This window comes from Ochotona princeps, chromosome 8 (assembly GCF_030435755.1).
Source record: "Ochotona princeps isolate mOchPri1 chromosome 8, mOchPri1.hap1, whole genome shotgun sequence".
Classification (NCBI taxonomy): domain Eukaryota; kingdom Metazoa; phylum Chordata; class Mammalia; order Lagomorpha; family Ochotonidae; genus Ochotona; species Ochotona princeps.
This window is the reverse complement of record NC_080839.1, coordinates 27,967,689-27,993,127: the sequence shown is the minus strand read 5'-3', so window position 1 is coordinate 27,993,127 and position 25,439 is coordinate 27,967,689. Positions and strand designations below refer to the sequence as shown.

At 36.7% G+C, this 25,439-nt stretch overlaps 1 protein-coding gene across 8 annotated transcripts in view; it reads left to right on the top strand.

The window, feature by feature from the left end:
* Positions 1-25,439, top strand: part of NRXN1 (neurexin 1) — a 1,084,317-nt gene that overhangs the window by 1,044,459 nt on the left and 14,419 nt on the right. For 4 of the 8 annotated variants that reach the window (XM_058667775.1, XM_058667773.1, XM_036497757.2 and 1 more), the window contains one exon: positions 16,404-16,482. In XM_058667775.1, the coding sequence (XP_058523758.1) occupies positions 16,404-16,482 (79 nt within the window). Of the gene's footprint in view, positions 1-16,403; positions 16,492-25,439 lie in introns of all 8 variants that reach the window. The other 4 variants (XM_058667774.1, XM_004580152.3, XM_004580157.4 and 1 more) reach the window with 1 other exon arrangement.

The window sequence follows — 25,439 nt, the reverse complement described above, 5'->3', positions numbered from 1 at the left end:
TTGGTTTTCACTGTTTACCCATAAAAAGTTCTTAATTGGGCTACCCAGGCTTTCTACCTAAAAAGATTGTGTAAGACACGTATGAGTAAAAAGAAGTTATATAAAAATCAGTACTTTTGGTTTATACTTGTCTCTTCCTCTGCTCTTTTTTTCTTTCCAAAAACAACATAAAGATAACAGATATTGTGCATTCTTTCTTTGCACTCTTTTTAAAAAAGATTTATTTTATGTTTACTGGAAAGTTAGATATACAGAGAGGAGGAAAGACAGAGAGGAAGATCTTCTGTCCAAAGAGTCACTCCCCAAGCTGCCACAAGGGCCAGAGCTGAGCCAGTCTAAAGTTAGGAGTCAGGAACCTCTCTGGGTCTTCCACTCAGGTGCAGGGTCCCAAGACTTTGGGGTATCCTCAACTGCTTTCCCAGGCCACAAGCAGGGTGGGAAGCAGGGCTGTTATGATTAGAACTGACGCCCAAATGGGACCCCGCTGGGCCCTCTTTGCACTCTTAAATGTTGAACTAATCATGAAGTTAGGTTAGATCCCTTTTCTTTTTCATTTGCTAATTTTAAAACATTTCTTTCAACCAAATTGTGTGAACATATTGCACTGGAGATAGTTCCCTGTCCCTGGTGTGTTGAAGACCAGTGACTTAACTTTCTGATACTTCATTTACCTCTCTGTAAGATGACAGATCCTTAGTGTCATAGATAGATCCTTAATATCATATAATTGTAAAGAAAAAAATAGGTTTGTTTTCTTTAAAAATATTTTTGAAGAAAAGCAGCTGAAAAGTAGGTGAATTTTCAGTTTATCAAATCCTATTACCTGAATTCTGAAATAAGTTTTCAATTAAGATTTCATGGAATTTTCTCTTTTTAAGATTTATTTGTTTTTATTGAAAACGCAGATGAGGTTTGTGGAGAGATGGAGAGATAAAGATCTTCCATCTGCTGCTTTACTCCCCAAGTGGCTGCAATGGCCAGAGCTGAGCCAATCCAAACCTAGGATCCAGGACAAATCATAAAAATGTCAAGTGAGGTACTAGGTGAACAAGACTTTGTAAGCATTTTTCTATAAACATGATGAAGAGTAGGTCAATCTCAAGAACAAAAAATTAGAGGGCAGAACAAATTATCTTTGTGGAGATGTTCAATTTGTGTACAAAGAGTACTGTAATTTACTAGTTTTTATAATGGGAATGTGTAAGATGAAAATAGTCTTAGATATAAATAAAGTTAGAATTTGGTATTGATCATTTCAGGACTTCTTAAAATGTGAAAATTATAGGGATTACAGTTCTGGTTTGTTTTCTTTTTGCTATCAGAGCCTAAACACAGACTACCTGCTGCCCACTTTAATTCCATAGATACTTAGGGAGAACAGCAGTTAGAAAATGAAACTGATACATACAGTAGAGCTTTGCCTGTTATCATAATCTCATAATGATAACTTTGACTTCCAGAACACAGTTACCTTAAAATGCTTTAAGGTATTCTCAGACTCTACACAGCTTTGAAACATCATGCGTCTCAAAGTGGGGAGAGAAAAAGGGCCGAGTATTAAGAGGTCTCATGACCAAACACTTCTTTGCCAGCTCTGTCACCATGGCACCATGAAGTATTGGCTAGAATGTGACCAAGCAGCACCTGAACATGTGACCCAAGAGCCACCCTTTGTCTCTTCTTGGCTAATATTACCTGTTGTGTATTTTCTTCTATAACTGGGAGTAAGACCTCTCATCCTTGTGAATGTATAGTAACTGATGGAATTAAAAGTTACATTCCACAGTGTGCCTTAGCCAGAAAATGGATAGGAAGCAGAGGAGCTGGGACTAAAGCCAGCACTCTAAAGAGTATGCCCAGACCACAAGCAGGGACTTCATATGTTGTACCCATAATGCACATCAGTTCAAATTTTGTTACCAATTATAACATTATGTAATTCCTGGGGTTTGGATTAGGGGAAAATAGTGTGAAACTGGAATGTTACAATGTATGATTTGACTCACTAACAACACGTTCTACATCCATGTTGGAAATACTTTTGGAACTGTTCATCTTTTGGAATAAATCTAGCCACAGAAGAGAACAGGATTGATTGGGAAAGGATATGAGATTAAAGTGTTTTCTGCTGCATCAGCCCTAGAGAAATCAGAGATATGAAAAACTCATTTGCTGATTAGCCCTATTTTCAAAGAAATTTCAGTGAATAGTTTTCAAAAGACCTAATCTATTTTTTGTCTAAATAAATTAATAGTAATTTAATGCAGATGCTTGTTACAAGTTATAACTGCTGATTGTTGTGTTTTCTGGATTGTCTCCTCTTAGATCCACTTGACAGTTTGCATAGCTGACTAATTATTGTGTTATCACATGTTTAATTCCAGCATTGTTATATAGGCTTGTTAGAATGAAGTCGGGAAGAGGCAAGCAGTGAGGAGTACTTCACTTTCAGCGTATATAAACAAGCTTTTAAAGCAAACTGTGTGGAGAATAGAGAGCATGTGTGTGTGCATTTTAGAAAATGGGTCAAAGTTAAGCAGTAGAGTGAGTTTTAAATTATTGCCAGGTTTTGGTTAGCTAATAATGCTTGGTGAAGGATTTTATCAGTAATCAGTGGCAGGAGATGTTTTGATCTTCTGTGGCTTCGTTTTATGTAAGGCACTTTTATCATGATGAGTCACCTGCAGCAAAAGTGTTTTCCCTGGGAATATCAAAGAATATATACCCTCAGAAAGCAGCTTTTTCTTGCTGGTGAATTAATTATATATATTCATTCAATTTGTTCGGTCCCAGTTTTAGATGATATCTTGATATCGGAGAGAATTTGGTATTAATTGTTTCCTATGCCATGTAGATAGCTTCAAAACTTTCCAGTTGCAGTTTTTTTGTAGATTTCTTTATGGGAGAAATAGTGCTCTTGTCACAAATCTTTGCAGACCTTGTCAATGACTCATAAGTCCATTTTTAGGTGTTTGGAATTTCGATTCGTTAAATAAATGATTAAAGAACTGTGATAGGAAGGATTCCTATGAGACGAAAAATAATCATGCGTTTCACGTGTAGTTTTGATGTTAGTGGTGGTGGAGGGGGGTAATTCTGTGTTTAATGGGTGGAATTCTATACTTTCTTCCTTGCAATATAGGACAAAACCCTTTTAAGGAGATTCCCCACAATTCATTAGACTTCGAATTTGCTTTCACACAATGTTCTTAAATAATCATCACACTTCTTAAAGGATATGTCAGTTTCGATTGGTGAAATTCAGTAGAAAATTTTGCAGCTGTTTCGTATTGAATGTGTAACTATTTGCAACAATGTGGAAATGATTATTGCTGATTTTATATACACAGTTATTGGAGTAGTGGGTTGATGAGATTGATCAGCTCAGAGCAGATAATGAATCCGTGAACCACTATACTTGCAGAAATAAATCTATGAAAGAAAAATAAATGGTGATTTTCTGGTTTCTAGTTGCTATAAGTAACAGAGTTATGCTTAAGCCTTTCAAGATACAATGACTGCAAACATTGTATGCCTTGTGATTTGAACCTCTGCATATGAACTTGACTGAATGCTTGAGAGCTAAAAAGAAACTTACACACATTCTTGCAAACCATTGCCATAGCAACGCACTTAAAATTTCCAAGGTCTGTCTCCCTTGGGTTTGCACCTGCGGTTAGCTTTTTATGAAACAAAAAGAAGGCTTTCCAATTTAAAAATGCTTTGGAATGACTGGGAGTATGTTTTAAAATAAAGCAGAGTTTAAAAGTTGAAAAGCAAAATAGAACTCTTAAGGGAAAAATGTACATTTGCATTCTTCATGCAACATTTAGCTTTTTTGCCCCTTTTACTTCGTAGTACTGCAGGCAAGGGGAAATGTAAGTGTTTTTCCAACTTTAACAAGAACGTATTGCCTCCTGGCACACTGGAGGTAACATATGTGCATGTCTTACTAAATGATAAAGGTGTTAATAGCTAAGATTTATTTGAGGTTAATTATGTACAAGAAACAGTGTTAAGCATATCATCTATCATGGTTTTCTTAATTTGTATAATCACATTGCTATGACTGTATGCCTCTCATTTTACAAATAAGAAGTTAGATGAATCACCCACGTTCCTGTAACTCCAAATGACAGAGCCCAAATTTATAGTCAGGTGTATCTAACAGCTATGACCAGGAGTCCAATCACTCAGCAGCAGCAGTGTAATATCCCATAACTAGTACAAGGATTCCTAATGTGTCAGGAAAATGGCTGGTCCTAGGAAAATAGATGCCTAGCTAGGAAAGTATCCCCTTTTCTACTCAGGATACACTCTGAATAAATAATGTGGAATCCTTGACTGGCTGCACTCAGCCTACACCTGGAAGTATAAGCCAGTGTACCTCTGATTATTGTAGGTGGTAAGGTGGTCCAGGAGAGTAAGGCAGTCACCTTTTATTGAACTGCATCCTCTAAAATGCATTTCCAGTAAACAGTGAAGTGCAAAAGGAGGCTTGGCTTCTGATTGACTAGATCTTGGAAATAAAAGCTGAGCTATTTACAACCTAGCTTCAATAAGGTGTCTCGAACTCAATGAGCCAGAAAGCCTATTTCAGAATTATCACAGTCAAAGTGTTCCTGGAAGAGTCACAAATGAATATGATTCCTTCTGAGGTACTTTGCATTCGGAAAAAAACCTCTCAAGTCTGGTTTATCTGAAGCCAGAAGCTTTGGTTGAGGGTTTGGTAGTATCCAAGAGCTGGACTAAACCAAACAGTGGAATGGTTTGGAGCATTGTGAAACAGAGGCAATTATGCCGTGAGAAACCTGACAACACTGTTTTGTTGCTGGGGCTGATACTCCTCACAGTAATGCCAAATCATCAGGGAAAGTTTATCTTCTGAACTTTGTTTTAAAAAAACCACAGATTTAAATGATTTCAGAAATTCTCATGATGGCCAATGGCATATTTGTTGTGAACATATTTGTTGCTGGTCCTGAATCAGCATCCATGCTGGTACTGAAGATTCAGGGAGGAAGAAGGACAAGGCTTGCAGGGCTGTGAGCAGAGGAAAAGGGTACATTCAGATGACAGAGATGTGATAGCAACCTCAAGGAAATGTGTCAGGATTGAATAGGACATATTGCACATTCAAAATAGCAGAGTGGAAAGAAAGGAGAATGTGATAATTGCCTAGAGATTGAAGTGTTTTACATATGATCTTATTGTAATGGTCAAACAGGAAAAAATATGTGACTGGTGACCAAGAAAGAGATGGCTAGACTTAGCACTACTAAATAAAACACTCAAATACCCATTGCAGGAGTTCGGCAACAGATGCTATCTAATGAAATGTGTGTACAAAGCCAGGCTCTCTAATGAAACTCCTCATTCTTGATCAAAGGCAATTATCACAAGTCTCACCCTGCCTCTACCCATGTGTTCTTCACTTGGCCCTGGATAGACTTTGCACCAGCTGCTAAGTGCTTTTCAACCTGGTAGCAATGAGTGATGTTGGTGAGCACCATTTCCAGTATTTCTCGAAGGCATTGATTAAAATTTCAATTAAAAAGGCAAATGAGTTAAGAAAAACTTTGGAAATGTAGTCACTCATGCCTGTTGCTGTTTTTAAATTGGCTCTACCCAAACATGAAACTGGGAGTGAAACGAGGAGTATGATGCCAACCAGATGGAAAGTCAGGAGAGGGGGATCTGTTCCTGAAGCTCTCACTGAGCTGTGTAGTGAGTATGTGCAGTTCTGCTGACCTGTATCTGACCCTGCAAGTTTACAATCCTCTGCCTTAAGGGTAGATCAGAGCAGATAATTCTTAGGACCTCTAAAGGGAATGAGACCAATGCTCCATTACGTCATGCAACTAGAGAAAACAGACACTCCTTGCATTTTTGATGTATGATAATCTTGTAATGCTCCAAATGTATTCTCTCAAATCAATTTTTTTCCTTTTTAGGGCATGTATAAACATGGAATTGTGAATTTAAATCAGCAAATGGCATTTTCTTTGTGAAGGGAGTATCTATCAGTAAAGATCCAGGGAGTCTAGTGCTGGCAATATTTCTTTTTCTTTCTGCATTGTCATGAGAATATAGTAAGAAAACGTACAAAATTGCTCATTTGGACAGCCAGCTGTGTAAGCACCATACCAATAACACCTTATCCTATGCTTGAAAGTATGGCTAGCTGGGCCTGGAAAACTTTCATAATACTCCTACAGATCTCAGTAATTAACTTCAGCTTTACATAAGAGCAAACATAGGCAAATTAGGAAACACGCACAAGGTCACACAGCTTATGAGTTAGCACAGCTGGAATTCAAGTCTGGTCTCTTCAGCTCCAACACTCATACCCCTGCCATTCTCAACATCTCTGTGCTCATAGCAGAGTTTGTAATGGACATTGAAGGTTCCAGATGTGATTCAAGACAGGGAAATCTGGTCACAAAGTGTTTATCTCAATTACAACAATGTCAGCACAACTCTCTTAATTATCTTTGAGAATATTTGAGCTGCTGTTTCCCTCTCCTCCATAGACAAATATAAGAGGTCTTCCAAGAGCTCATGAAATGCCTGTTATGAAGAAGCTGAATGGGCTTCAGAGAGGTTATGCATAAAATAAAATCATGTATAATTTTGTTTTTCCATGGAATTTTTGAATTCCTCTCATGTTTGGAAAAATTATGCCGACAGACAGTAGGCAGCTTAGTAATTTCAACTGGAGAGCTAGAAGTCAGTTGTCAAGACATGTGATACTAAAAACTAAGACAAAAAATACATACAGAACATCTTCCTTGTGCCAGAAAACATTTTTGCAGAAACAAAAAAAACTTTTATATCATGCAAATTTCTACATGTAGAAATGCAAATTATATATTTATGAAAATGTAGGTACCACCTAAAAGTCCAAATCAATTGCACAAGGTGCACTGTTATATTGTAAATGCTCTGACTCAGCAAGTCATGTGTTGTATCTACTTTGATTATAAACCTGAAGAATTCAGAACATTATTAGGAATAAATGCAAGGGTGAATACTTGGACGAATGGAAAGACAAGAATTGTATGAGCTCATTCAACTCTGTTTATTTTGTGTTTTGAATTTGATGATCCTCTCAGCATGAACTTATTATTTTGCAATTTTTTCAGGTAGACTTTGAAGCTTTCCCCTGTAGATAGATTTTGAAGGGAAATATGTGATAAAGGCATAGTTATTATTCAATTAAATAAATATACTTACAATATAAAAATACAGCAACAGTGTTTGGGACATTCAAGTAGCGTCGAGCAAATAATTTGCAGAGGAAAAAGAATGGTAATCAATCATTTTTTTCTATCATGTTTTATCTTATTGTTTTATCAAAAGGCAAGAATATTTTCTAAAAATAAGTAGGCCAACGCTTTTGCAAAGGATTTTTATCTCTTCCTTGCTTTTAACTTTCAGTCTTTCTCCCTTGCAGTTAAAGATAATATTACTTTTTGCTGTTGCTCTATCATAAATTTCCAGCCATGGGATATAAAGTGGAAACCAGTTATAAAGTTTCATTGTCACTTCTCAGGATGTGATGAGGCAGATAAATCTTTGAAAGAGTGTGATTTTACCACAATTCTCATCTCCCTTTTTTAGGAGTCACACTCCTGGAAAATAATCTATATGTGCTTACTCTTATTTTCAGGTTTAATGAACTGTTATAAATGAACAACTGTGACAACTATGCTTTGTCACGGAGATGCAGTGAGTATAGAATGGACAACCATCAAGAAAAAGAAAAAAAGATGATTTAAAGTATAATAATTCCAGAAAATTCATGTGTAACATTTCTACTTTTAAAGTCCAGATAAATTCCTGGCTACCAACTATGTTAATTCAGTCCCAAACTTTTGCTTCATACATCTTATCACTTTTACAGTGTTTTTATTTATGCATATGGTCAAGGACTATAAACTTTTAAAAATGCTATCAATTCAGCCACAAAGAAGTATAAAATATAAAACACACCTCAGAGAAATCCCCAAATTTGTTTTTTCAAAATTTGAAAGGCAAATATCTCCACTTTTCCAAAGCACTAGGAAAATATTGCCCAGTATCTTATAAATTCATTATCATATTAGGACACCACACAGAAGCTCACAGGAGGATCCTGCAGTTATATCTGCAGCTGGAACCACCGCAGCAGGAACTGTACTGTTACCCGTGGAAGGTCTTTGTCCTTTCCTCTCTCTGTCATTTAATTAACAATGTATGTGAAGTGATCGGATTTTCTCAGTTCATCTGTTCATGTATGCACTTCAGAGTATGACAGATCATGAATTAGCAGTCAACTCTAAGATGGAGAGATAACGTACACCTTTGGTTATACCAAATGAGCAGGATTTGAGACTTAGAACTTTTGTGCTAGGTTCTCCACAGTGCCAGGCATGGAACGTCACTGCTTGCCTTGTAGTATATGTGCCCTAAATGAACTGGCAGAAATGTAGCAAAGAAATGTGTGTGACTGTCTGTACATGATTCCTTCTATGCCTTCCAATTTCAGGGTCATTATGCAAATGAGGCTGACTTGATCAATAAATGCATCTGAAATGTTCTTGAAGAAGCAACCACTATTATTCATAAAGTCATTTCTATTTATCAATTCCCAGTATGTACTAAGAGTAACTTCTCAAAATCCAGGCAGTGGCTATATGAAAAGATAAAAACCTTTGTTGTATTGTTAAAACAGTGGTTAATCAGTTGACTTCAGAAGCTGTGTAGATTTTAATCAGTGGCTTAGTGAGAAGACTGCAGAGTCCATGCAGTTAATTTTGTAGCTGCACAGCCTGAAATGTTTGAAGTCAACGATGTAAAAATGCAGGAAAAGATTCAAGAATTTACATTTCTCTTCTGTACCCAAAAAGTTGGCTTTGCATTTTACATAGAATTTGGAAGCTTGATTTTTAAGGTCTTTAAAAATAATTTAGGAAATAGGAAGAACATCTACACCTACAAAAAATGTATTGTTGTATATAATAGTTGTATTTTTAGAAATTTAAAAATATGTTTTAGGAAATATTTTCAAGTAATAGGAAAGCTCACTGGGCTGATTCCATTTATAATTAATTATTCTTATGATCATATTTGAATTATAAAATTGCTTTTTAAAACTCTAGCATTACTTTTACTCCTCCATTTAGTGACACAGTAACTGTGTGTACTGTATGGAGTATGCTAATTCATGATAATCTTCATGATTATTTATCAAAAGTGCAATACTCTCCCTTTGTGATTGTTTTACTAATTTTAAATTCATTTTATAAGGCAACTTTATAAATCACCTCAAATCCTTAAATAACAAGATGGTTTTGAGTTGATGATTGGATGGATGAATGGATGAACATATCAAAGTCATCTGGGATAGAAGACAATCTTCAGGAGTATGAATAATCTCATAGCTTTGTTATTAATTAGCATTGTAATTGTGGTCAGAAAATTTACCATTAAATCCATTTCTAGTTCAAGATTCCTAATATGTAACATGGAGAGCTTGGGTTAAAGACTATAACATCTGCTTCAATTTAGGAAAATAAATGAGTCTTGAATAAAACATGATTCTGTTTCCTAATATATGTTGCATGCCAACAACGAAAGCCTAGATTTTGGTGTCACACTAGTTGAAACTCTCCATCCTTGGAATTGGATAACCAGAAAGTCTCTTTTGGCTCCCATAACCCAGAAGGATTTTCAATTCATTCTGTGTGACTAATTAGGCAATTCAATCACAACAGTGGGATAAGAGATTCATACTGACACAGCTAGAAGCATAGATTTGCCTTTGTCAACATCTGTCAGTATTTATTAACTTTGGAATTGACTAAAATTATTTAGAAATTGCTGTGTCCCAAAACACTACAAACATTGGTAGGACACATTTGATCACCCCATGTCCTAGGTTCTGTTTTAATGCCTCTACCGTGCTCTTTGTGGCGTTATCTCCCCACATCCTAGTCGGTGGTAATCCTGATAGTTTAAAGCTCACTGTAACTGCTTTTGGCAGTCCTCTTCCATTGCCAGGGATAAAAGTGGAAATGCCATTTGGACATACAAGTAGTTAAAAAGAAGTAATAAAAGAGACACCATGTATCTTTTATTGAATTTTATTATTAATTTGAATTGACGTAATATGAATATTGGATTGAGAAAAACATAAATCTCTTTACTGTGTTGGAATTTTTTACTCAAACCCAATTTGAATGTCTGAAACCATTGCCAACATTTTAAACAATGGAGAAAATTTTGAAGAAAATGGAATGGCTTTCTAGTCTGTCTTTTTCCCGGAGACAGCTGATTTATAGTCACTTTCTTTTATTAGGCTAAGACATCAGTTGGAAAAGAACATTAAAGAAATGTGAAAGCTTGCTATTTTGGGGGATGCTTAAGCTTTGCCCTAAATATTCATGAAAACCAATGTTCACACATTCAAATTGGGTAGATGAGTACGTAAATGGAGATTGTTAGCAGACACTTCAGTATAACACTTAGAATAATAGCACCTCTAGCTGCATTCCTGTTAAAGATGCTGTTGGTAGATATTAAACAAAGCAATAAATACAGCAGTAGTTTTAAATTTGAAGAAAAAAGTGCATTTTGAATTTACTTGATTGTTACTTGGTCAATAAGTTATTTGTTCATCTGCTTTAGAAAAGTGGTAATAATACATTATTTGTAGGTAGAAATATTTGTGCCCTCATTGGGAGTGTCCATGTTTTGTGCCCACCAGAAAATATATAATACAGGACATGCTTTATGTTGGTGAACAACTTGCTTTCACTATCTATGCTGGTCATGTGCTGGAGGTAAAATCCATCCTCCACTTTATGGATCTCAGTTTGTTTTGTTTATATTAACTAAATAATGAGCCGAGAGATTGACATTTGTAAGTAGCATCTACTCCCTAGAAAAAGAATGAAATAAGAGCCAAAATGAGATTGAAACCATGGAAACTACCAAACATTGTATGTAGGTAGTCTAAATTCCTTTTTCATCCTTAATGGGATTGTTGAAAACTAAAATTGCCAACTCATTTCTCTATCTGATTTAATAAAACTGGTCACACTTTGAAAATTAGAAAAATATACATGCATATATATAATAGCTATATCACTTGTCTGAAGTTTTTCATCTTAGTGACAAATATGACTTCTCTTATCACCTTACTCCTTCTGTGTCAGCAAAGTGGGTTGTATCTTACTCATAAAAGGTGTAATTCTAATTCTGAATGTTTTGTTTCAGGGAAGTTCACCTACTGTTAAATATTCTCCGGTGAAGACTATTTCATCCAGAAAAGCTTCACACAGAGAATAATAACAGTAAGAGCAATAGCCCATCAACTCAGCAAATTTCAGCTGACGCAATACCCAACTCATTAGATTATGCATGAAATATAACCATGAACATCTATACTAAATACTGTTATGTATGTGAGCACCACTGTTTGAGACTATTTTTATTTATGCACTTGACAGAGTGACAAGTGCAGGACACAGACATAGTTAACTTTGGCAGATACACTACCTCGATGCAGACAATGGAGCGGCAGCTGGCACCTGCAAGCTCATATCAGACCTGCTATGATAACCTCACTTCTTCAGCCATCACCACATCTTACAGGGAATACAGGAACAGGAAGTTGAGACAGAGCTAGAGTGAAACCCAGGTCCTCTCACAGAGAGTATGAGCATCTTAATAACCAGGCTAAATTGCCACTCCCAGCTATGTTTGTTTTGTTGCTGTGTTTGGGTCTATAGAAGTATAGATGATGATTATTAAAAAGACAGCTTCAATTACAATTTTAGAATAAATCAAAGGTGTCTTGGGTGGCACCGTAGTCATGGTGGGCCTCATAGTGCATGCACAGCTGGAATCTGTTCATTTCACGAAGTAGGTTTTTGTTTCTGAGAGTTTTCCTGTAAATGTCATTATTAGAATGTGTGTGTCTTCAGCATAGCTGTTTATTTTGGGGAATCATGTCTAGAGAAACCGTTCTTATCACATAGATGATACTACATTTGAGATGTGCTACCTTCTCATTACATAATTTGCTCCATCACATAGGAGTGTACAGTCGGACTGTAGTCCTAAAATTGACAGCAAGGGTCTGATGTGGTATAATGGTTAAAGCTACTGCTTGAAACACCAGCATCCCCCATAAGTGCTGGTTCGAGTCCCTGCTATTCCACCTCTGATCCAAATTCCTGAAATTGCCTGGAAAAAAGCAGTGCAATATAGGCGAAGAGCTTGGGCCCTGGCTTTCCACATGGGAGACCTGGGTGAAACACCAGTTGAAGCCTGGCCTAGGGATGACCTAGTGTAGGTGTAGAGTGAAACAGTAGATAGAAGTGCCCTCTCTCTCTCTCTCTCTCTTTCTCTCTTTCTCTCTCTCTCTTTCTCTTTTTCCTGCTCTCTCTCTCTCTCTGTCTCTTCCCCTCTTTCTTAATTCTGACTTTTTAACCAGAAAAATTCTAAAACAAGCAAAAAACAGAAAGCAAGTGCACAGATAGTAGCAAATTGCATTAATAATGATCATGGTGAAAAAGCACCTTTTTTGAAACAATTAACAAAAAAAAAAAAAAAAAACCACCAGGGCTTCTCTAATTCATAAAACTCCAAATACTCCTTTTTTAAGATTCTGAATTGTTAGATACGCTAGTATAATTAAAAACATCCTTCTTATGTTTTCCCTATATGCTGCATTTTTGTTCATAGGCAGAGTGTGATAGATTTGAGTTTCAGTGCCTGTATTCCTTTATTGTTTCCAAGTCATTTTCTTCCCTAAAGCTATGGCGACTTCAATTATAGTAGATAGCTGAAAAGTACAGATGCCTACCACGTGCACACATAACCACCCTGAGTTAGGGAAGATCAGCATGGCACTTTGACCTGTGAGTAGTTTAATGCACAATTAGACACACTTATCTAAATGGACTGTTACGCAAAGCTAATGCTTTTGCTTGATCACTGTTCTGTCTGTTCCAGCAGGTTGCCTCTTCTCTGAAAAGGGTTATAAACATCAGGGAAAAGTGTACTAAAGAATGGAGTTGATTAGTGTGACATATTTGAGTTTCTTTTTACCTCTCTCTCAGCAGTAAGTCATGGGGAGGCAGGCCCAAACACAGTGAATTAAATTCAAATTACACAGCACTGGCTAGAATATTGTTCAGTTAATTCAGCCTCCAAAATGAAATTTGATTTTTTTTTTCTTTACACTTGAGCCACTTTCAGATTTTTCATACTGCGATGATTTCTGCCAAGGCATCTATTGATTTGAGATCTTTTATTCACAAACCAATTGCTAGTTTTTAATTTTTTTAAAGAAAAATATGCAAAGCACAGATCTGTTTGTTACATTAGGAAAAGTATGTTAAAACCAAAGTATAGTTTTATAAAAGAGCCATATTTATGTGGTGTTTTTTTTTTCTGCTGCAAGAGTGCTATGGAGGTACAGTTGAACGGTATCTTTTGTTATGTTTTGTGGTTTGTGAAAGGTAATAATACTAAGAATATTCCAACATTTTCTGTTTTCTCTGGAAGTGTGCCAAGGGAAAACCATTTTAAAACAACATTGGACTTACATTGCCTAAATAATTTATTCTACATGAAACATCATATTTCAGTCACACATGTGTAGGTTGAGACTTTAGCAAGCAGCCAAGTTATTTGTATGTAATGTTTGCTTTTGTTATATTTTGAGCCAAGACAATAAAAGGTAGAAGCCTAATCCAAAAAAGTTCTAGCGTAATTATACACACACACACACACACACACATACATATGCATATATATATTTTGATGTGAATACTAGCATGTGTACTAAGTTAAAAATTGCTTGCAGGTACAACCTTCAGATTTATACACATGGGAATTACCCATAAATATTGACAGAATAGATTGAATTGGTGCTTACTTTCATGAAATACTAAATACAATGTTGATAATATGGACTCCTTTTTTTAAAAAAAAAATTACGATCTCATTCTATTCAAGGTATTTGTGATGTCCTGAGTTAATTCTTACATCTAAAGTACTTTTAGGTTCTCTGTTTTGTCAGATGGGAGAAACAGGGCACGCTTTCCCATTTTCACAGTGGGACTTCACAGCTACAGCCCTATTGACGTTTCAGGCCAGGCAATTATTTTCTCTGTAGAGTTGTCAGGAACACTTTGAAATATTCGGGGCCTTCTCATTTTTGCCTGATAGGAACTGGAAGTAAAAGATAACACACCTTCGTTTACACTGAGACAGTTTAAAATTTCTCTAGACATTGCCAAGTATTTCCAGTGGAGGAGAGAGGAAGAAGCAGTGTCATCAGCTTCATTTTTCTTCTATTTTGTTCACATGGTCCTCCCCTCCAGCAAGATCAGGGCAGTACCAGCAGCAATAACACCGTGTCTGTGACGTTGATGCATTTAGCCTTCTGCAGGGAACATGAGAAGTTATCTTGTAACGTTGAAATTCATTTTAAAGAATCTGCCATGGTAGAAAATGAGAGTAACTATGCACAAGGTGTTGGCTCTAGAATGAGGCTCATCATCCCCACGGGTTGAGTTGGAGCCACTGACCTGCAAAGCCACATGATCCACTAATTTATCCTTATAAAGCCCTTTGGATGTTTTTATAAAATGTAAATACGTGACTGTCATCCCAGCTGATGATAATGTTCACAGGCATTACACTTCCAGAAAGCAGTATTTTCTCTTTTGAAATAACAGCAGTGAAGTGAATGAATCAGAAACTTTCTCAACGCTCTCAGAATTAGAGTGGGAATTATCTCTGAATGCCATATCACATTTTGATATTTAAAGTTACATTGTGAATCATTAGCTCTCAAATGCATCCTGGTTTTTTTTTAATATGTGTATCTATTTTATATGAGAGGCAGAGAGACAAGCCCAGACAGAGTTTGACAGGTCCCATCTGCTTCACTCCCTAAATGCCTTCCACAGTTAGCCCTGGGCCAGGTTGAAGTCAAAAAGCCCAGAATTTAATCCTTGATTCCCATCAGGAAAGCAGTGGACTTAAATGCTTGGGCCATCATCTGTTGTGTCCCAAGGTGGAATTAGCAGCAAGCTAATATGGGAGCAGAGCCCGCTTCAGCCCAGACTTTCTGACTTAGCATGTGGGAACCCCAAGTACCCTGCTACCCACTGTGTCTCCTGCCTGTCTCCAAATGCTGTGTACACAATTATATACATTGCATGTGTAATAACTTTAAGCCTAATACTTATCATGAAAGTGGTCCGTTCTTTGTATTCATTTTTTCAAGATGCTACAAACTTCCTCAAATAAATTTATACTGCAATCGCTGACAATGTTAAGGACTTCTTTAATAAAATCGAACTGAATGTGTGCTTTTTTTTTTTGAAGTAGGACTGATATTATTTTTCTTCCCCCTTTTAAATGAGAACTATAGGAATGTTACTGTTGTGACTGTGCTGTAACCATTTCTCATCTCCATAATTCAGAGTGATTTCATGAGGTATTTTCCTTGCACCTTGAATCCTGTTTTACCTGAACTTTATCCAAATCTGATGTAAGCCCCCTGCATCTTGTAAGTGGTGATGAAGAACCACCTTGGTGCTTGCAAATGCATTGATTATGTGACTAACAGGAGGTACATACGCTTGCTTTTTTATGACAGTGATGGTTATCACTGTAATAGTTCTGTATGAAGCAACTAGAATGTCACAAATACCTTCCCCCCCATTCTACTCCAAATACTGTTTTCCCATCTTCTAAAAAAACCCATCTAAAGGACAACTGAGAAACTGTATCTGCCATCTGAACATTACAAAAGGGAGTTCCGAGTGTGAAAGCTTCACACGTGGACTGTGGTTGTTTCCCTTTCATCATCAGTGAACGAGTCATCTAATTCTCTACGTAATCTATTTTTCCTAAAAATGACAAGCTGTATCTCAGCGGTTCATCAAACTCGACCAGGTTGTGAATAGAAAAGATTATGGCTGTTCTGCTTTTGGGAAGGCAAGCATAAGTACTGCATAAAGCCCAGCGATGCATATATTGTAGCACCCGAGGGCTGTAATAAATTTTAAATCATCTGCTTCTGCCAGGTCGCTTTCAACATGTGTATGTTCCTGGGCGCAGTTTCTCTCTGCAGTAGAATGGATGTTTATCTGTAAGCTTGCTCTCCCAGTTTCTCTGTCTGCATGTGAAATTAAGCATAATTGAGTTTTCACAAATCTTCAGATACTCCATGAAGGCTGTCATAAGTTCATATACGTTTAAGCTCTGCATTTCCGTTCCAGCAAATACGGAGTGTGCCTTCCTTCCCAGCTCTGAGAGAGTAGTTGAATTTCGTAGATGACACACTGCTTTGGGACCTTTAGACTCACCTCCTGAATGTGCTTCCTCCACAGACCACAGATGACATCCTCGTGGCCTCAGCAGAATGTCCCAGCGATGACGAGGATATTGACCCCTGTGAGCCGAGCTCAGGTGGGTTAGGTTAGTCGACTTTTTTTCTTACTTCCTTGCCTTTACTGTAAATTTTGTTGCATGCTGTTTTCCTTGAGTAAGTCTTCCATGTTATATGTATAAGTTTATATTCTTGCACAATGGTTCATTGTATGAAAAGGGTATTTACATGTTACACAGATAAGTTTTTCCATGTTTATGAGGGGAAAAAATAAAAACAAAGCCCAGTAACAATATGTACTTTGGAAAAAGTGATTGGGAGCAGTACATGGGCCTGCTACCTCGCTGTTCACTTTCCATTAGCTCACAACCTAGTTTTTGTATATAACAGTATAATGGGCTTTCCCTTGGGTCACTGAGAGTAAAATTGTAAGGCTAAAATATTGCAGCACGTTGTGGAAAATTATTTGACCTTTCTGCCAACAAAAGGGACCTACCACTCACTCTGCTAGCAAATTCTCTTAAGTGATGTATTTCTGAATTTTGGAAGTGAGAGTATTATGGCAATAGTAAAACAAACAGCAGGTAGAGTCCTTGATACATTTAAGAGGGAAATATTTCAGTGTTGCCAGGTTTCCTTAAAATGCAAGCTGATGTATTTTACTTGTAGTCTGTGCATAATTTTTCCTCCTTTTTTTATAATATGTTTGCATTTCTTCTGCTATGACTAACACATAATTACTGTTTCTATACAGCCCTTATACCATGAAGGGAGGCTGTGAACACAAAAAATGAATTACTTGTGTTCTGGATCGATTCTAAATAGTCACAATATGAGTATTAGGATCATTTCCATTAGTTTTCTTTATAGTGTGGTGTTTCTTAATATTCAATAATTTCTTTGTTTATTAGTGAGGCCTTCATGGCACAGTAACTGGTTTTCCTTTCTTGTGAACAGTGACCCTTTAAAGCACCTCTACTCATTCTGTTCCAACTAGTGGTAGCTGCTGACTGTCAGCTCGGTCAGGGCAGCTGCAGGTGGAGATGACACACTCAGCTGTCAGCCCAGCCAAAGAGGGCCTGAGGATCCAGGCTCTGTATGCTCTCATGCCCTTTCCTTTAGTCTCCACACCACCTTTCAATGTTCCCAGCCCTCAGAATCATCCGCCATACCAAATGACTAGATATCTGATAGTGACCTGTCCAATTCCCTTACCTCATTGATTGTTCTTAATACTCCATTCTGGGTTTCTGGATAGATAGGTTCACTTCATGACACTGTCTTGAGTCTATTGGCCAAGATGCATCCTGTGTTTCATTCATATTCCCACTTTGTGTTATTAAAACAAAAAAGCTACTGATTTCTTTGTCATTGTGATATATCAATCCATTCTTTGCTTTTCTCCACCCTCAGATTTTCTTTTTGCATTTCCTTTTGGGCTCACACATCCAGTTTTTGTTGTGTTAATATCTCAAACCAGCACATTGTATTTCAAGTTGTCTTGTATTTTTCAGTAGATACTGCTTATATGATAAAGTCAGGTATGTGTGGTGGGAAGGGGCATTTATAGTTGATTTTGTTTTTTCAAATTAGTATTTTCTTGAAGGAGTTTGATGTTTTCAGTAGTGTGTTTAATATTTATTTATTTAGAAAGGCGGCTGTACAGAGAGGGTCAGGGAGATCGAGGAGCTTCTGCCTCGTCGGATGTGACCCACGATTGGGGTCATCGTCTGCTACTTTCACAGGACATTAGCAAGAAGCTAGATCATAAGTAGAGGAACCAGGACCTGGAACAAGCATCCATATGGGATGCCAGTATCACAGGTGACGACTTTGCCCATTGTACTACAATGCTGGCCTTTTTCAGAGATTTATACATTATAGGTTATTATGAATTACAGCAGTTGCTGATTTTTCCTTTGGAGTAAATTTATGTTTGTTGCCTGTGTATGGATTTTCATCTTTTTTATACAGAATTCTGACTTTGAATACTTTGTATATCAGTGTGCTCATAAAATAACTGTTTTCTTTCTTGAGCTGAAATTACTGATTTCTTCCAGCCACTGTTTATTGGTTCTTATTAACCAATCTTTATAGCCTAATTCGTCGGCTTTCCATATCTCGATGGCACCAGCTAAGAACAGGCTAGGATGGTAGGGGAAAGGAAAAGGGAAAGTCAGAGATAACCACTTCATTATACTCTTCCCTTTTTTTTTTTCAGTCACTTGAATTTGTTTGCCTTGCTATATTTCATAATTGTGGAAAGTTAGTAGCAGATTGTTGATAATGTACTCCAGAAACTCTTTCTGTCTTTATCGTCTTACATCTGAATGAGTCCTGTTTACTCATCCATTATTGGTTCATTAATACATAGCCTGTGGCCAACACAGAAGACAACTTCATGAAACTCCAGATTGCCTTGTTTCTTGCATGGGCGTGTTTCATAAACATTGCTTCTGTTATATGAACCAGTCTCTTGCCCAAAATACAAGTAAAGCAGTTACTATCTTCTCATAGCTACTTTGACTGTCTTACCAAACACAGTTCACCTTGTTATCCTTTGCTTCAAGGTTTCCTTCATTTAGGTTTCATTTCATTTGTTCCCATTCAAATGTGTGCTTCAAAGTCTGTTGCAACAAGTGGGGTCATTTGCTATAAGCTTGTTTTGTGATCTTGCTGATCCTGGTCTTGATTCATTTAAACCTCGAGTTTCCCTTTTCTGTTGGCATTTTCTCAAACCTCTTTCTGCATTGTCTTTCCCTGTGATTCCTTCTCTATGATTGTCTTTAATGTTTCATGGGGTATTGCCTTTTTTTAGCAGGACTTGTTCTCTTTGTGCCACAGGTTCCACACAAAAAATATTGGTCTCTTTTCCAACCTTTTAAATTTTTGTTAAGGAATAGAGGTATATTTTTCACTCTGTTTGAACACTGTTTCATTATAGGTTACTCCACTGCAGATATCTGTAACTTTAATGTATTGGTTTCTGAAATCTCTTTTTGCAAGTTGCTGTTCATCTTGAATAAAAATATAAAATATTAGGGACAATAATTATTTTCCAGATATCATTAGATTCTGAATATAATGAGATCCTTGATTTTGAAAAAGCATTCCAAGTATTAGTTAGTCCTATTTTTGAATATTAACATATTAGTCCTGTTTTGGAATATTGACTGTTTAGAAAGGAAACATTGAGGAACATTTTTAGAACTGGATCTATCTACTGTACTCACTCACCGTGTCCTCAGGGAGTGAAAGCAGACCTCTGTGAAGAGGTGTAGAAGTGTTCTGTTGTCACGCTGAACCTTGTCCTTATCTCCGGAAACGAGCTTACTCATGATTTAGGTGTCTTCCTCAGGCTGTTAATGGAAAAAAAATTGCCTTTAAGGACCAATAAATTATACCTCTTAATACATATTAGTTGAAGTATGGTGCCACTCAGCACTCTTTTTGAGGAGCAAAGTTGTACATTTTCTAGGCTGCCAGTATTACCCTGATGAGGTTTTATAGAATTTTATTCCACATCTCTGGTGTTCTAAGCTGTAAGAGGAAAAAATAGAAAGCCAATACATGGAGGTAAATTCTAACAAGGGATGTCCTTCATTCTATCAAAGATGCATTCTATTTTAATTTGTTGTTCTGATTATCTGTTTATTTATATACCTGTGACACTAAAATATCACCTGTGTTTTCAGAGTTATTGGGATAATTTAAGTGAATATATTTAAGACGCTCTTTGCCATTCTAAAAGTAGGACACAAATGGCAGCTTTCCTATTTTTTCAATTTAGTTATATAAAAAGAACATTCAAGCATTTTTTCCATTTACATAATACTGTTACTTTTCCTGACTGGGAATTGGTGGGCAACTGATGACACCACTCAGAGCTCCTGATGAGAACTGTATGTGTTGAGGCTGGTCCAGGGACAGGCTCCTGGGTATGAAGACATGAAACTCAATTATACTTGATTCCTATCACTCTGTGCCACCCAGAGAGTGCTGGATGCTAGCCTTGCATTGATAAAAACAGTTTTTAGAATATAAAAGAGCATATATGATACTCAGGAGGACTAATTGAGCTGTGACTCTTAGCCAATAGGTAGAAATCAGAAGCAGTGATCTGTAACTAGGACACAGGGCACTCTTGTCCTAAAACGCTTGATTTAAACTGCCTAGGCACATGACAGATGGATGACCTTTTCATTGTGGTTTTTTTTTTTTTTTTGCTTTACCAGCAACCAAAAATGAGGCTGTTGCATAAATGAATTAATCTGGAAAGCATATTTTAAGATTACTCGTAATAAGTGTTATATATGTGTGCTATTACAAATCTTCTCACTACACAAGTTTATTTTTCAATGTTTATTCACATGAACATTAGTCTTGAAAAGCAGATTATTTTTTTCAAATCCTACATTTTTAATTCACTTAGTAACTTGACAATGTAATAACCCTGCAAAACCACTTATGTTCCAAGGTGACCTAAAATTATCTTAGGAATTCTAGTTGGGGGGGTGCTCTTCAAAATAGAATTCATTCTAAAAATTCCAGAAGAAGGTTGAAACAAATGATTCTTTTTAAGATTGACTAATTTTTGTTTGAAAGGCAGATTTTGAATAGGGAAAAGGAGAGCCAGGGAGAGGTCTTCCATCCATGAGGTCACTCTCCAAATGGTCACAGAAGCCAGTGCTGGAGCTGATCCAAAGCCAGGAGCTCTTTTCCAGGTTTCTCAAATGGCTGCAGGTACCCAAGCACTTGGGCCATCCTTTACTCCCTTCCCAAGTCATAAGCAAGTATCTGGATCAGAAATGGAGCAGCAAGGACTCGAACCAGCTTCTGTATGGGATCCTGGCTCTGCAGATGGGGGATTAGCCTGTAATGCCATCATTGCACTGGTCCCCCCAAGCAGATTATTTTTACGTTAATATCCACAACCATAAATGAAGATTATCCTCTTCTTTGATGTAAGAGTTTCCTATTCAATAATTCTACTTTGTTAGTTGTTACCAGGGGAACAGAAACTGTTTCTTGTTTCCTAGGAGCTGTGTTAAGAAAGAGCTAAGAATAATATATCAATTCTCTGTGAGTGTATATGTTGTAGGCAGTTTGGGTAGCTAATAGAATGTTGGGCCACTTCCAAGTCAATTAAACCTTTGTCTAGAAAGATAAAAGACTCATTCAGTAGTAAGTTATCTGGTTAGTCACAGAAGGCAAAGATTACTCTCTTTTTGTGGCAATATCTTAAACGTTGGTGGGGCCAGTGGAAATGTGGTGGATAGTAGAGCCATTCGGAGTTAAACAGTTGACTCCCACTCAGGTGGGTCACATTGCTCTTGGGTTCGGTTTACGTGAGTAAGGAGAAATGATAAATGTTAACTTGCGATTAGTAAAACTTACCCTGTTTTCATCATTATTTTTAGTTGTTTACAAATATTATCCTATTTCATGGTTTTCAGCACTATGAAATATTTTCCGAGCTAATCAGATTCAGAGAGATTAAGTTACACAGTGAAATATGAGGTAGTTCATGAGCTGTTGAGTTTAGAAAATGTGGCATTTTAGTTTCCTGGAATGCAGAAAGTTGTTTCTCTAAAATTTGGACAGCCTCAAAAGCATAGGATTCATTTTCAGATGTTCATTTAAATCATTCCAAGGCAGAAATTTAGATATGATGGCAAAAGGTCCTTTACATGAATTACTATTCATTAGGCTAAATTTGTTGCAATTACTATGTAATTTGAGTGTTTTTCCCAGTGTGCTGTTTGGATAAAAGATCAAAAGATTTCTGTTAAACTGATGCCATTAACCACATTAGGTAGAAAAGATATGTATATTGAACAAGGCGCATCTTTTCGTTAAATAAGTACTCACAATCAATTGAAGGAATATATAACTTATTTGGTCACATTTTAGAGACTGAATGGAAGAGAATTTTGTTATACATTTAAATTGATTATTATTTAATTTTTTAACGTGAGTTTAGTTAGCCACTTATAGCCAACACATTGCTGTTAAAATGGAAGATTTTGAACTGTAGCCAGAAAAACAGCAATAATAAGCATTCCATTTTGGAGGACATTAGAGTATTTCCTAACTAGCAGGTGGGCAGAGTCACCCCAACTAATTGTTAGAGTGTACCATAGGGAAGCTGGGCTTTGGATACTGGTCCATTAGTTAGCATTCAGGGTCCAAAATGTTGGCATAGGATATTCTTCTTTTGCATAACACCTAATCCTCTTTAACACTGCAATATAAGTATTACACTGGTATGATTAAAAAAAGGCCAACATTAGATATCCTTCTTAGTTTTCCAATAAATTACATTAAAGAAAGTTAATCTACGAATATATTCAAGACTATCACAAGAGGAAAGTCAGAATTCATCCAGAGTTTAGCTAGTTGGTTGTTGATAAAAATGGATATTGAGGGTTTTTTTTTTAATTTAAAGCTATATTCATCCATTTGAAAGTCACTGTTAAACAGAGAGGGAGAGATGGAGAGACTTCCTGGCTTGTAGTCACTCTCTGAATGCCGCAGCCACTGGAGTGAGGCCAGCTGTGAGCCAGGAGCTGCGTCCAAGTTTCCCATATGGGTGCACAGGCCCTAGCACCCAGCCCTTCCTCTGCTGCATTCCCACACTGGCTTGGAAGCGGATCTGTGGAAACTGCAAACTGAACCATATAGAATGCCTGCATCTTAAGCTTCTGTGCCACAATGCTGGCACTGGCTAGTGAAGTCTTAACTGGGATGGAAGAAGTTGTGGCTGATTGTGTTGAAAATGGATTCACCCAAAGGAACAGAAACTTTCTCTTTTGAGTAACCTCATAAGCTCATGTTCTGAGGTACATTCATGACTGGGAGCTGGAATGCACTAAAGTAAGTCTCTTTCCCTTCCAATGGAAAGTGGAGGAGAGTGGCCCTACCTTTCCTGAAGGTTACATTACAGGTCCTAGACCCTTGATTAAGTCAATCCTGGGTTATAAAATTGGCAAGAGGCTTTAAAAATATTTACATATTCGAGGGACAAAGAAATCATTTGAAACTGCAGTTACTCTAAGGACGGACAGGGAATGCAATATCTGTAGTTTGGTCATCCAAAGTCAACTTTCCCAGCAACCAGTTTTCATTCATTCAGATTAGCTTATAGGAGGAAAGGAACAGGAATACAAATAAGAGCTGTTTTCATTTTGTCTTCTTTACAGTATTAGAATTTATATTTAACCTGAACTATTTTTACCCTTTCATTATCTTTAAATTAAGCAATATAATTAGATGGATCCATGTCACATTTTAGGAAAACTCAAAACATTTTGTAAGAATTGTGATATGGTATGAAAAAGAAAACGAATATTAGTTGTGGCCAGGACTTTAGTCTAACAGCCACTTTGAGGTATAACCCGCTGCTGATATTGAGGAAGTTGCTTAGTCTTTTTGATGCTCAGTTTGTTAATCTGTGAAATGTATAATGACAATAGAAGTATGGCGTTGCCAGTCTCAAAATGACAAATGCCATGCATCCTTTCTGATATAGGGCAGCCTTCAAACAAAATACAAAACAAACATATACATAGGTAAGCAAGTATATACATATATTCTCAAAGATGAACTGTATAATGGGAACTAGCTTACTGGGAAGTGAAGAGAAGTCTAGTACACATCTCTACTGAATAAAAGGAGGATTGCCAATGAAACTCTTAAATATACCTTGGCAATTTGATCCTGGAGTTTTTACCGTTACCTATGCCTACAGTGCCCTGATATACTTAAATAGCAGAATGTTAAACTTGAAACTGTTACTAAATGATTATACTTCTGTAATGATATGTGGGGGGGGGGCAGGAAGGAGAGAGGAAGCGGCAGGTGGAATCCCTAAACCTATAAAACTATATCATGGAAAATGATAATAATAAAAAAATTAGAAAGAATTATGGGCTTGCAAAAGGAAAAGGCTTACTTAGTGCTTATCTGGCACATACTAAAGGTTTGACAGATAATTACGATAAATCCAGTGATAGGTGGAGGGCTTACTGCTACCAGCGTTGGCTTTGCGCCAGTGCATGCATTATTATGTCTTGCAGTGAAATTCCCTCATAAGGCATACAGATTTGATCTTAATGAAAAATGAGCACAGTCCATTTTGGTGTTAGAGTGGGCATTATTAAAATATCTGCGAATACATGACTGACTGATTATAATAATTACTTAGCATGTTAGTGAGTCTTACTGAGTTAAATTTACTTAAAAGTCAGTTAAAAATAGATGACTGACAATACAAAATCCTCCTATAGTAAGTAAAAGAAAAATCTGTTCGGTAATGACTCAGAGTAAGATTTAAGGCAGCCTACTTGTATCCAGCCTTAAGGCATTTATGACCTGCTTCACATTCTGAGTCTTTGTTAGAAAGTCCTGAATACCATAAAAGATTTTCTAAAATGCGACACATGTCTTATCATGCTTTGGAAAGAGACAATAAGATATATTTCAATCCTGTAAAGTATTCACCAACCTTGAAGAGAGAAATATAGTATAGATTTAGAAAAATATAGATTAAGTCTATCTCTTATGAAAACATGAAATTTCAGGAGAATAATGCCATGTTCTCTTACAATTTGTGTCAAATACCTCTTTTGGTAGCATCGGTTTCCTGTGGAGTTTTCTTGGTACCTTATATAATTCTATTTTGTCAAATGATTTCAGGGATAAGTCAGCATATCTTTCATTTCACTGGGCAAATGCCACTTTCATGGTCAGTAAATACACTTTCATTGTTAGTCCATGTGGTTTAAGTAAATGCTACATTTCACTTTAGCTGACAATCTCATTTCAACTAACTGACATGTGATTGACTCATTTATCATTAGTAGCTTCTTGCCCATCTATTGGGTGTTAACAGAAGCCTGGAATTGATAATAAAATAGGAAAGATAAGGTTAATTTATTAAAGAATGATTGATGAAAGATGGCAGCAGCCAGGGGTCATCAAGTACATTAAAGCAACAGATCAGGGGAAACAGAAGTGCTAGTGTGACCACATCCAT